At 36.7% G+C, this 14,398-nt stretch overlaps 1 protein-coding gene across 1 annotated transcript in view; it reads right to left on the reverse strand.

Annotated features, from left to right (window-relative positions):
• Window positions 1–14,398, reverse strand: part of RPGR (retinitis pigmentosa GTPase regulator) — a 61,941-nt gene that overhangs the window by 34,477 nt on the left and 13,066 nt on the right. Inside the window, 2 exon segments of the mRNA XM_006903744.1 lie at window positions 310–465; window positions 5,863–6,021. Coding sequence (XP_006903806.1) covers window positions 310–465; window positions 5,863–6,021 — 315 coding nt within the window.

Below are 14,398 nucleotides of genomic sequence, written 5' to 3' on the forward strand. Positions count from 1 at the left end.
TTACAGTACAAAATGCGTATGAATGGCTGAATAAAAATCAATGAAAAATAAATTTTCTATGTAAACTTTCAAAAATAATAATCACCATTACTCTATGGCCACTATTACTCCATCTTTTCAGATGGATCTTTCCTAATTTTTCCACCCTCTCATTCTACTTACCAAACTCTGTGACCCCATGAAAGTATCCCTTTTTTACTGCTTTATTAATTCTCCTGATAAAGGGGATCCATTTATTCTCTACATTATTTATTTTTGTAACAAAATATAATAATTCTACTATAAAATATAACAGATTCTGATACATACCTGTTATCAAAGCTGTGTGATTTTCTCCACATGCAATACGACATACTTTCAGGTCCTTCACAGACTCAAGGACTGTAGGGTTTGATGTTTCAAAAATAAAAGTTCCAAGACCCAACTGTCCAAACTGTCCCAGCCCAAAGGTATAAACTGCTTTCTCTGAAAAGAAGAAGAGCAGATACAAGAAAAGTATCATGTCACCATGGTATCAATATTTTACAATGAATGTTAACTGCTTCTGAAAGAAATACCTATACAAGCACACCTAAAACTTAAGTGTAAAATTTCCAATGACTAAGAGAAAACAGAAATGGTATATATTTGCAAAAATCATGGTCTGGGTCTGATTTATCTTTTACACATCACCGTAAAAGCACTGGCTGTAAGTAAGCAAACTGCTCAGTCAGCAATAGATCAAAAGCACAGTACCGAAGTGAGAGAACTACCTAAATATCCCTGTAATTATCCCTTCTTTAAAAGACATCCACTGTCACTTCCATTTCACTATGAGTAACGAAAAAAGTCATCTACAGAAAGAAAAAAAAAGACCTTAGTTTTGAAAGTAGTTTAAAAGACAAATATATTTTAAAAACCCTCAATTTTAGATGAGAATTTACCTGTGATTTAAAGCACAGAGTATAAATTCCAGACTTAGTCACAGTAAATCTCCCTTTATTCAAACTGCAGCATTAATATTTTTAAAGTGACTTAAAAGGCCCACCAACAAGTTTATACATATTAGTTCACGTGTTTTCATTTGAGATGGGAAAGGATAAATTAGTGGTAATGAACAGGACCTTATTCACACAACTCCCACCATGACATTCAACAACTTAATTCACTGCCATCAAGTTGAAACCAACTCACAGCTCTGGCAGGTTTCTAAGGCTGTGGACTCACAGAGGGGGAGATTACCCATCTTTTCCCCAAGCAGCAGCTGGTTAGTAGTGTAACTTCCTACAGACCAGGCCGCCAGAATTCCCTGGCTTTCACACTGTTGTTGTTAGGTGCCATCAAGTTGACTACACTTTATAAGAATCCTGTGAACAACAGATCTGAATCTTGCCCTATCCTGCACTTTCCCCCTCATCTCTGAGATGTGAGCTCTGGTGGCCTAGTGGATAAGGAGTTGCTGCCAACCCAAAGGCATGTGGTTCAAATTCACCAGGTGCTCTAAAAGAGAAAGATGGGCAATTTAAGAAAGATGTGATTTATAGCCTCTAAAAACACGCTAGAGGGCAAGCTATGAGTTGGTTCCAACTAGATGGCACATAACAATAAACTGCAACAATAAAGAACAGTCAGTGGTTTAAACCCTCTAGCTTTTCTGCAGGATAAAGATGTGGTAGTCTGCTCCCATAAACATTCTAATTAACCAAACAACTTGTGCCATCATCTTGTTACCATTCACAGCAAACCTACCTTGGAAACTAAATAGATAAATCGATAGGTCTACTATACCCTATAAAGAAAGTCTCTATAAGTCAGAATCCACTCAATGCCAAGGGAGTCTTGGCTTTGTTTACTGTTCCTTAGTTCAATGTACTCATTCTCTCTTGCTACAAGCAGAAGAGAAAGTGTCTTGAATTCAGGCCAGAACCCTTCTGTGGCTAGTAGCTAAGTTACTTACATTCTCTGATGTAATAATACCTATCTCTTTGAATTACTGTAGGGTGAAAAAACACACTGTTTCTAAAATATTACATTGTAACGATAGTTTTCCAGAAAGTCATTTACCTGATCAACTCATCTTATTCTAACAATAGGGGGTATTGACGAAGATATAACTATTCATTGTCATTTAGATGATATTACCTATTTACCTGATTTTTTTTCTGTTTGGAAAAAATGTTTCCTAATAAATACTACTCAAGGAAAATATTCTGTGTCAAGGATAAGAAGCTACACTGAAGCAACAATAAAACAGATCCTTTATTATTATTATTATTATTAATTTTAATAGACATTTACAGAGGTTTTGGATTTCCATTCATTCATTGCCACACTTTTCTCCCTGCCCACCCCTTCCCACCAGCTCGCTTCCCCCTCCGAAGAGAAAAAGAAAAAAAAATTCCTTCATTAGTATACAATTCCCACGTCCCTTCCCCCCCAACCCCCACCCCAAGTACACTTCTCTATGCTATCTCCTAGTTTAATTCATAAACTTAAAATAACTTATTACCATTGACCTAGAACCAACACATACATAGCTGACCCTCCACTGAGCATTCTGAGGCTTTCAATCTTATGGCGGATATTGTCATTTTTCTTTTTCCCGTGGTGGATTTGAATTACCAAAGAGATGCCACCTTTGGATTAGCAGCGTAAACTTTCTACAGATTACACCAGCAGAGTTTCCTTCATAATCACACTCTACATCTCCAGTATTGCATTTTAACCAGAAGCAAAACATCAGGTAAAGTGAAGCAATTACCTTCATTTTGGCAAGCTAAAAATTAGTCCCCCCAAATCCATGGACTTCAGGCAGCTTGAATCATATTACAAAAGCTTTATTTCTCAGGTTCATGGCAATGTTAATAGTTGTTAATGGCCATCAAATGAATTCAGATTCATGGCAATGGCGACCCCATGTGTTATGGAATGAAACTGCTTGATAGGTGTTTTCTTTTTTAAAAAAACAACACTTATTTTATACTGGTTTACATACAAAGTTCATAAAAACCGTATACATTGTTTTTTACACTGGATCTTTCCCCCTTTCCTTTACCCGCTTCTTCTTCCACCCATCAATTGTGTGACCCTATGATTAAGAACTCCTTGGATTCTCATGCTCATTCTACAATACTGATTTGTCTTTATGAGACTGGGTTTGTTCACTTAGTATACAGTTCTCCAGTCCCTCCCCTGTTAGGTAGAAATTTACAAAATCATGACTCCTGTGTGCTGCATAGTATTCCATTGTGTGATAGGCATTTTCTTGACAGATCTTAACAGAAGCAGGTCACTAGGTTTCATATGGTACCACCGAGAGAGAGTAAACCTGCTACCTTTTAGTTTAGCAATCTGTTTGCACCACCTAGGGACCTATAATAGTACTTGGTTGTGTTTTTTCCCCTTAATGACATAAGACTGCATTGCTTATCTAAGAACACATTATCTTTTTTGCCAGTGTTAATACTACATTGCTGTTGTTGTTTGGTGCCCTTGAGTTTTGATTTTCAACTCAGAAAAGATGTCATGTGACAATGTAAAACTTCCCTAGTGGCTTTTGTAGGTTGTAATCTTTATGGGATATCACCAATCTATTCTCCTACAGACTTTGGTAGGTTGGAACCTCCAACCTTTTGGCTAGCAGTTGAACACTGTTACCACCAGACTTTTTTAGTTGGCTTCAGATCAGTATCACTTTAATTTCACAAGACAGACTGATTTTATTCATTGCCCTGTAGAGGTCATAAGTTGGCCCAATTATAACCCAAGAATTATGTTCTGTTTTTCTTCAAGTGTCATCCTTCATTGTGATGACAGCCAAGAAAAAGCCTAGTGAGCAGCAGTTTTGTGTTTAACACATACAGTTGCCATGAATTGGAATTAACTTTACAACAACTAACAATAGTAACATTGCCATTCCTAATCATCTAATCATCTGAAAATGAACTTCACAATTAAAAACGTTTCTAATATAGCCTAGTGGTAAAGAGCTACACTGTCAGCCTGAAGGTGTGAGGTTCAGCTCCTTGAGAGAAAGATAAGCATTCAACTCCTGTGCAGTTTACTACCTCTGAAAACCTGCTGGAGGGTCAACTATAGGTTGACTCTGACTGGATGGTATATAATAACAACAATATGATTCAAGCTATACAATCTTTCTTGTGTTTTGATAACTGCTATGTGTCACATCTACACTACATACTGAAACAAAGTCTAATGTTCAACCAACTTGGAAGAAACAATTTATATGCACATTATCAGGTGTCACATAGTACATTATGTACTGGGTTAACCAAAGGTTGGCAGTTCAAATCTACCAGCCATTCCGTGAGAGAAAAATGAAGTAATCTCCTCTTGTAAAGATTTACAGCCTTGCACATCCAATAGGACAGTAGTGGGTTTGTGTTTGGATTTAAGAATACGTTAATAAATAAATAGAATTCCATCCTAGCAAATATGAAATTCAGAAGCCAAAAACATGATTATTATAAAAGGTCTTTCTTTTATTACCTATAATTTAAAACTTTACTACATTTTAATGAATTATTATGACAACATAAAAACTGCAAATAAGTTTCCAAATATGGATTCAAATATCAAAAATAAGTACAATCAAGAAAACGTAGAAAGCAGTATAAAAAAGGAGTTCCAAGAGAAAGGTTTCCAAGAAAAATAGTATAAGTTTCAGATTAATATAAAATGTTATTGTTGTTGTTGTTAGGTGTCATCGAGTCACCTATGACTAACAGCGATCCTAAGAACAACAGATCTGAACTTTGCCGTCCTGTACCATCTTCATTATATTGGATATGCTCAAATTCATTATTATGGTCAATTCATCTTGTTCAGGGCCTTGCTCTCTTTCTCCTAACCTCCACTTTTCCAAGAATGCTGTCTTTTTCCAAGAAGTGACCACTTTTAGCACAATGCCCAAAGTTTTACCATCCTTGCCTCTAAGAAGCACCCTGGTTGCATTTTTTCCAAGACAAATTTGTTTATATATACATAGATACATGAGGAAAACATTTTTATCCTAGAAATTGGGCTAAAAACTGTTATTTTGCTCCCATTAAAAATGTTAGTAAATGTTTGCTGTTTTTCTTTTTTTTTTTTAAATTGCTTTTGTTTAAAATTTGATTGCCTTAACTATTGTAAACATAGCCTATTTTTGTGCTTAAGATACTGAATGGAAAACTCCATTGTGTGTTGCTGCACTGTTTTGGAAATATTTGGTCAAATGTGTGTTAATTTGGCTGTAATGGCATTTAAAGCAAACAAACAAACAAAAAGCTGTGAAAATGGCCTTGGAGCATTATCATCTTTAGTTACTTGAAGAGTTTCTAGTTTTGTTTTTTTTAAAAATACAGATTATGTTAAGATAATTTTTATTCATTTAGAGAAGTCAATCAATGTGAGAAAACAGACTTTCTTTTGGATTTTTCTTTTCATGTCATTGTGAGTGATTGCTTTTTCCTCTTTATTAGTTTCACATTCTTCCTTTGTTCTAAAAACTTAGACTGACATCTAGCTTTGACAATCATAGTATGTTTTATTTTCCTGAGGGAGGAATAACTTACAATGCTGTTTAGTTTTGTACTATTGGTGTGTTGGTGAATTTTTAAACTGTGTGCTAACTGCAATAAAGTATATTAACTGAAAAAAAAATGTTACAGACATGAAAATGCCAATTATGTTAGAGGAAACTTTTCAACTGGATTCATTTTTTTCTCTACTAATTTTTTTCCTATTGGTCATATTTGTATAATACTGTAGGGAAAAAAGCTGTGGACCTTAACAGACAAAGCAGCAAGATTAGCACAGAGGAGAAGTGCTGTTCGTTTAGCCACCACAGAAAGCAGGACGGACGGAAGACTCCACACATACCTGTGAGGACCACAGTGTGCCCTCCACCACAAGACACTTGGATCACCTTCTCGGAAATTCCAGGTACTAGCTGAGGCATTCGATGATTGGTCAGCTGCCCACTGGGAAGACCTAACTTCCCACAATCAGGTTCTCCAAATGTATACAGTTCACCCTCCACTATTGAAATAAAAGAACAGTCATCAATGATGGCATAAAAATGAACAAAACACTGGTCTTTTTGGTACATAGTCTCATGTCCAACAACTTACTAGATTAAACCTGTCACTTAATAGATATAACTTCTCATGAGATATACAAGGAAATACAACTCAATTATCTTTCCTCCTTGAGGATTCTACACTAATCATCTTATATTCATCATCATTACTATCAAACTACCAGAAAATCACTTCAGTGATTTCACAAAGCAGATGTTTACATAAAATCTACTTACTGAACAACTTACTGAATCACTGTGTTAGTAGAATGAAAGTACCTATTTAATAGAGCTGCTATTCCATAGGAATAAGTAAATGAATATATTTTTTTAAAAAAGCACTCGCTTAGTCATTGTAATAGTGTGATATCTCCTAGTGAGCATATAGAAAAGCTGTGAGCCGGTAAAGTTGTACACACCTTTAGAGTAAGAAGACTTGGATTCAAATTCTAGTTCACCTATTCATTTGTGGTACGATATTGGACAAAACGATGTAATAAATTTCTCTCTGTAACTGGAATCAGGAGTCATACCACCTTTCAGGACTTCGTTATATGAACTGACATATGACAATGCTTTGTAGAGTACAAAATGTCATATATCCTTAGTTAGTAGACTGCAAACTCCTAGAGGGTGGGGCCTGTATCTTGGTATTGTAAGAAACACCCGTTCAAATGACTTGCATATAGCACACTACTGAATTCTTTCTTTTTTTTTTTTTACTGAATTATTTCTTGTATCATTAAAGTCCCAAAATAAAATGGTTCCCTTCATTCAAAGGGTTAGAAAAGATATTTCTGTGGCTATAAGCCTGTCCTTTTGAAAAATTATTAAATCTATATAAAACATTCCAATGCCTTCTTTACATGTAGACACAAAATCATTATGAATAAAGAAATACTTTCATATAATGTCTTTTTACTTTACTTAAATCTATTACTTTTATAAAATTTGGACACTTCCAATTACTTACCTGGCTGTGATATCATCCACTATCCTCTTTGGATTATGACATTAAGTTTCCTGCAAGGTTTTGACTCTCAAGTATCAGACTGTTCTACACATTTCATGCACGTTGCCATAATCCCAATTTACTTGCATCCTCTATTTTTCATTCTTTAACCAACTGGCTCTTATGGCTTCAAAAGTCAGACTCAATCATTAACATCTCAGATACAAAGACCACAGAAATAATTCAAATGATCTGAAAACTTCTTATATTTTATTTCTAGTACTTGAAAAAGAAATATTTGGTAACATTTAGAACATGAACAATTGCTAATATTGCTTTAAAACACACTGTTGTTATGTATAGTTGAGTTGGAATCGACTCACCCTCCAGTGAGTTTTTAGAGGCAGTAAATTACACAGGAGGAGACTGCCTATCTTTCCCCTTCTGAGCAACTGGTTGATTCCAATTGCATGCTGTTGGGTTATCATTACAACTCCTTCGGCTTCTACATGCATCACTGGTATGTGCGATACTTCTACACTGAGTATCCAATTAACTAGGTACCTGCCTTAAAATTTTCTTGGTATGTTCTAGACTGGTCTCTTGCCTAGAGCACTGGACCACAGCACTGCTGCCTGGTGAGGCCCTCCCCCTTTGACTGGAGGCCCCCTGTCCCTGTGGCCTGGATCCCTAAACTCGAAGCCTGAAGGACCTTACCTGGATGTTCTCACCTGCCATCTGGAAGCCTGGCCTTTGCCTGTAAATCCCATTTACACTGCCTGTACACTGCCTGTCACCTGAAAGTCCTGCCCGCACCACCTGGAAGTCTCACCCCAGCCACCGGGAGGACCTGACCCCACCATCTGGAGGACCTGGCCCCTGCCTCAATGCCTGGGGGATGACCTGTTGCCACCCCACTGAATTGTGCCAGAGACATCAACATCACAGGTGAACTAATTTAATTTCCTCTCCTCTCTCAAAGCGTGAGCTGCCTTTAACCCAGAGCAAGTTGGGTTGGCCTCGCTATAGCAGTTGTATAACAAAGAAGGCTGCTAATTCATAAGCCTCATCTCTCCCGAACTGTAGCTAGTCTTCCTTTGAGTCAAAAGTTCAGAGAGAAATGCAGGCAGGGTAGCTGCCTCAACCTCCTCTGGAGGAGTGATGCCAGACAAAGAGTCTGCTATCGTCCCAGGCATGAAAAACTCTACCACAGCATTGCCATGTAGGAAGCGGCCTACCTACCACCTTTCAAAACCCAAAGCAACATGTCACCCACAAAAAGTGACACAGTACCAATGAATTTCCTGAAGCCAGAAAGTCTGATGTGATTTTTCTGACACAAAATTTAAAAGAACAATGACTGAATATTTTCAATGGGTAAAAGACAAATTTGAAGAATTACAGGACACTGCAAGCAAAATCCAAGAAGAACTTAAATTAACAATACAGATAAAACAAATGAGGCATTAGAGGCTCTGGAAAAACAAGAACCACAATCTAAAATATGAGGACCAATGTTTTAGATGCTATCAACATGATGGAGGGACATATGAACAGAGTTGAAGAGATGGAACACAGAACCAGTGAAACAGGAGGTAGAACTGTCACCACTGATCTGGTAGAAGAAAAAGCAGAATCAAAAAGGAAGGAAAATGAAGAAAGCCCAAGAATAATGTGAGACACTATCAAGAGGTATACCATGCACATAAACAAAAACCCAGAACAGGAAGAAGCATGTAAAGGCAACGAAAAAATTGAGAAAGAATTACTAGAAGAAAACTTTCCAGGCATAATGAAGAATAAGAGAATATATATTCAAGAAACTGAGCGAACACCATATAAAATAGACCCCAAAAGAAAAACACCAAGACATATCATAGTCAAATTTTCCAGAACCAATGATAAGGAGAGAATTCTGAAAGCAGTGAGAAACAAAGAGTAACCTATAAGAGAGAGCAAATATGATTGTTGATTTTTAGCAGAAACCATGCGAGCAAGAAGACAGTGGAATGACATATATGGAAAACTCGAAGAACACAAATGTCAACCAAGAACACTATTAACTAGCAAAACTAACCATCAAATATGAAGGAGAGATCAAGATATTCTCAGAAAAGTAGAACCTAAGAGAGTTTGTAAAAACAAGACCAGCAATACGGGAAATGCGGAGAGACGTCCTCCTTACAGAGATGCCAAAGCAAGCAAATGGACCAAAGTAACCAGCAATAAAACCAAAAAGAATTCAACAAAATGATAGCAATAAAACCATGCCTCTCAATAATCACACTGGATGTGAATGGTTTAAACACACCACTGAAGAGAAAAAGAGTAGCAGATTGTATAAAAACCCAAATTTCACAAGAGATGCATCTGCTAAAAGTGAAGATAAAGAAAGATTTAAATAAAAGGGTGGAAAATATATCAAGCAAATGGCAAACAGAAAAACGCAGGAATAGTGATATTAATCTCTGATAAAATAGATTTCAATTCAAAAACCATCACAAAGGACAAGGAAGGTCACTACATAATTCTTAAAGGGTCAATATAACAAAAGGATGTAAAAATAATACAAATCTATGCACCAAATGATAGAGCTAAAAATATACAAAACATTAACAAAACTGAAAAAGGAAATAGCATTACTATAGTAGTTGGAGACTTCAATACATCACTCTCAAGAAAACACAGAACTACCAGTAAGAAATTCATCGAAGAAGCTGAAGAATTAAACCAAGCAATAAATCAACTCAATCTCATAGATGAATGCACCCAAAAAAACCCACACTATATCTTCTCCTCCTGTGTGCATAGGACATTCTCCAGAATAGATCACATTTTAGGTCACAAGGCAAGCATCAATAAATTCAAAATCATAGAAATAATACAAAGCACCTTCTCAGACCACAATGCTAAAAAATTAGAACTTAATAACAAGAAAATAAAGGAGAAAAAACCCCATACATTTGGAAGCTGAACAACACCTTGCTTGAACATGAGTGGATAACAGAGGAAATAAAAAAAGAAATTGAAAAGTTTCTTCAAACAAATGACAATGAAAACACAACTTACAAAAACCTCTGGGAAATAGCCAAAGCAATAATCAGAGGTCCATTTATAGCAATAAGCAAACACATGAAAAGGCAAGAAAAAATAACTGACTGACTCTCTAACCCAACATGTCAAACAAATTGAAAAAGAACAGCAAGGAAACTTGATACCCTCTAAAAAAAAGGAAATTATATAAATTAGGGTAGAAATAAATGAAATAGAAAATAAAAAACAATTGAAACATCAACAAAACCAGGAGTTGGTTCTTCAAAAAGGTAAAAAAAAAAAAATCAACAAATTACTTGCAAAACTGAAAGAGGGGGGGAAAAGACACAAATAATCCAATAAGATATAAAATGGGCAAAGTCACAACAGAACCAACTAAAACAAAAAGGTTAACAATGAAATATTATGAAAAGCTATAGTCAATTATGAAAACTTAGAGGAAATGAACAAATACTTGGAAACTCACAAGCTACCCAAACTGACAGACTGAAATAGAACACCTGAACAGATCCATTACAAAACAAAAACTTAAAAAAGGTAATAAAACAACATCCAGGCAAAAAAAGCCCTGGACTAGATGGTTTTGCAAGTGAATTTTATCAAACATTCAGAAAAGAGCTGTCACCAATTCTACACAAACTATTTCAGAAAATAGAATGAGATGGAATTCTCCCAGACTCATACTATGAAGAAAACATATTCTTGACACCAAAGTCAGATAAAGACACCACCAAAGTAGAAAACTATAGAACAATCTCTTTCATGAACATAGATGCAAATATCCTGAATAAAATTCTGGCCAATAGAATCCAAAGATACCAAAAAAAATTTATCATAACCAACTGGGATTCATAACAGGTATGCAAGGATGGTCCAACATAAGAAAAACAATTAGTGTAATTCCTCACATTAACAAAGCAAAGGACAAGGACAACATTATCCTATCAATTTATACAGAAAAGGCCTTTGACAAAATCCAACACCCTTTCTTGATTAAAACACTCAACAAAATACGAATAGAGGGGAATTTCCTCAACAGAGTAAAAAATACATACGCAAACTCAAGAGCCAAAACTGTTCTCAATGGAGAGAGATTAAAGGCATTCCCTTTGAGAATAGGAACTAAGAAAGGATTCCCACTATCACCTCTCCTATTCAATATTGTAATGGAAATTTTAGCAATAGCAATAAGATGAGAGAAGGAAATAAAAGGTATCCAAATTAGCAAAGAGGAGGTAAAATTATCTTTATATGCAGATGATATAATAATATACTTACAAACCCTAAAGACTCAGCAAGAAAACCACTGGACATAATTGACCAATTCAGCAAAGTGCCAGAATAAAAGATCAACATACAACAATCAATTGGATTTCTCTACAGTGACAAAGAGAATACAGAACTGGAAATGTGAAACAGAATACCCATCACAACAGCTAATCACAAGACTAAATACTTGGGAGTAAATCTAACTAGAAATACAAAGGACCTATTAAAAAAAATTACAAAACATTACTACAAGTAACAAGAGAGACCTGGAGAAATGGAAGAATATGCCATGGTCTTGGACAGAAAGATTCAATATGGTGAAAATGACAATTCTACTAAAGGCAATTTACATGTTCAGTAAAATCCCAATACAAATATCAATTCCATTCTATCAATGAGATGGAAAAGGCAATTTCCAATTTCATTTGGAATGGAAAGCCCCCGAATAAGCAAAGCTCTCCTGATAAAGAGAAACAAGGTAGGAAGCATCTCACTCCCAGATTTAAAATCCTACTACACTGCCATGGTGGTCAAGAAAGCGTGGTACTGGCATGACGGACAGACACATAGATCAATGGAACAGAATTGAGAACCCAGAAATCAGCCCTATGGTCAACTGATTTTTGACAAGGAGATGAAATTTAGTTCAGTGGGGAAATGACAGCCTTTTTAGCATACGGTGTTGGCTGAATTGAAAAATTATCTGCAGAAAACTCAAGCAAGACCCACACTTCACACCATACACAAAAAACAACTCAAAATGGATCAAGGACCTAGGACCAAAACCAAAGACTATAAACTTCATTAGAGAAAAGCCTGGAAGAACTTTAGAAGCCCTAATCCACAACATGAACAGTCTCCCAAGAATCCTGAAAAACCTACAACCACGAGAGGATAAAATAGATGAATGGGACCTTCTAAGAATTAAATCCCTATGTACATAAAAAAACTTCAACAGAGTAAAAAGGAAAGCCATAGATTGGGGGGAGGGGGAATTTGGTAACAACATGCCTCATAAGGGACTTATCTTTAGAATTTCTAGAACACTCAAGCACCTCAACAAGATAAAGGTATAAAACCTAATTGTATAATGGGCACAGGATATGAAAAGACACTTGACCAAAGAAGACATTCTGATGGCAAACAAACACATGAGGAAATGTTCAAAATCCCCAGTTCTGAGAGAGATGCAAATTAAAACAACTATGAGATATTATCTCACTCCAGTAACAATAGCAAAATTCAACAGGGCAGCAAACAAAAAATGCTGTCGAGGTTGTGGAAAAACGGGAACCCTAATTCACTGTTGGTGGGAGTTCAAAATGGTGCAACCACTATGGAAAGCAATATGGCGCTTTCTCAAAAAGTTGGAAATAGAAATACCATTTGACCCAGCAATTCCACTACTGGGAATATACCCTAAAGAAATCAGAAATGCCACTCAAGCAGATATATGCACACCCATGTTTATTGATGCATTGTTCACAATAGCAAAGAGCTGGAAACAACCCAAGTGCCCATCAACAAACGAATGGATAGAGAAGCTGTGGTATATTCACATAATGGAATAATATGCAGCACTGAAAAACAAGGAACTCATGAAATATTATGCAAAATGGGTGACTCTGGAGGACATTATGCTGAATGAAATATCTCAGTCACAGAAGGACACATTTTAGAAACAGCTCTAGCAGCATGACTGTTAAGAGCTCAGCTGCTAATGAAAAGGGTGACAGTTTGAACTCAACCCAAGGCTCCATAGGAAAAAGACCTAGAGATCTGATTTTGTTAAGAGTACAGCCAAGAAAGCCCTGTGGTGCAGCTCTACTCTGTCACAGGGAGTTCAAAGAGCTGAAATTGACTTGACAGTACCCAAAAAAGTGGATTGAAAACCTACAAGAGATCTTACATTGTTGTTCTATGCCATCAAGTCAGAATCAACTAATAGATGACCCTCCAGTGGGTTGCTCATCTTTCTCTAGTAGAATAGCTGGCAGATCCAAACTACTTGCGTTTGAGTTCAACTCCTTACCACTAAGCCACTAGTGCTTCCCTAAGATATTATACCATTAAGTCAGAATCAACACATAGTGAACCCTCCAATGGTTTTCGGAGATAGTAAACTAAACTGCACAGGAGGAATAAATAGTTGGTGAACTTGAACCACCAAAGAGACATGGTCTTTGGGCAAACAGCACAACTCTTGACAGACTATGCTACCAGACCTTCCTTAAAAAGTATTCTCTGTAAACTGCACTGGTGATGTTAGTTGCTGTCAAAATTCAACTTTGCCATCAACTTAGTCTAACCAATAGTTAACTTCACAGGGGGTTTCTGAAGGCTATCAGTTGGTAGGGAGGAGATTGTCCATCTTTCTCCCGGTGAGCCACTGGCAGATTCAAATTGCCTGAGGCTTGCTGCCTTTCAGTTAGCAGGACAACTCCCTCCAGACCCCAGAGCTCCTGTCAAGTCCCTTCTAACATATGATAATTCCATGTGTGCAGTGTGCACTCCACTCCATATGGTTTTCAAGGCTGTGATCTTTTGGAAGATCAGCAGGCTTGTCTTCTGAGTGCCTCTACATGGGCTCAAACTGACAACTATCTGGCTAGCAGTTTAGTGCTTACCTGTTTGCATTCCCAAGTTATTCTTGTGTTCTGTGCAGCTAACTCCAATTGATGGGAACCCTAAATGACAGATAAGAATTACCCCATTGAGTTTTCTATGCTTTCTTCTCTCCAGGAGCACACTGCCAGGTCACTCTCCCATGGAGATGCTGGTGAGCTTGAATTGCTGACTCCTCAGTTAGAGGAGAGCACAGAGCCCCAATTGAGCCACAAAATTAGACTATTAGCATGTTTAATAATTATGTGCCTATCAACTTCTTTGAAGAGGAAGAAAAGATCAAAATGGATGTCAGAAGAAACTCTGAAGATTGCACTGGAGCGTAGAGAAGCCAAAGTACAAGGAAGAATTCAAGATACTAAAGAGCTGAACAGAAGATTCCAAAAGGCTGCTCGGAATGACAAAGCAAAATACTACAAGGAAATGTGCGAGGAACT

The sequence above is a fragment of the Elephantulus edwardii genome, unplaced genomic scaffold (assembly GCF_000299155.1).
Source record: "Elephantulus edwardii isolate Elephantulus edwardi_28Jun2011 unplaced genomic scaffold, EleEdw1.0 scaffold00210, whole genome shotgun sequence".
Classification (NCBI taxonomy): Eukaryota; Metazoa; Chordata; class Mammalia; order Macroscelidea; family Macroscelididae; genus Elephantulus; species Elephantulus edwardii.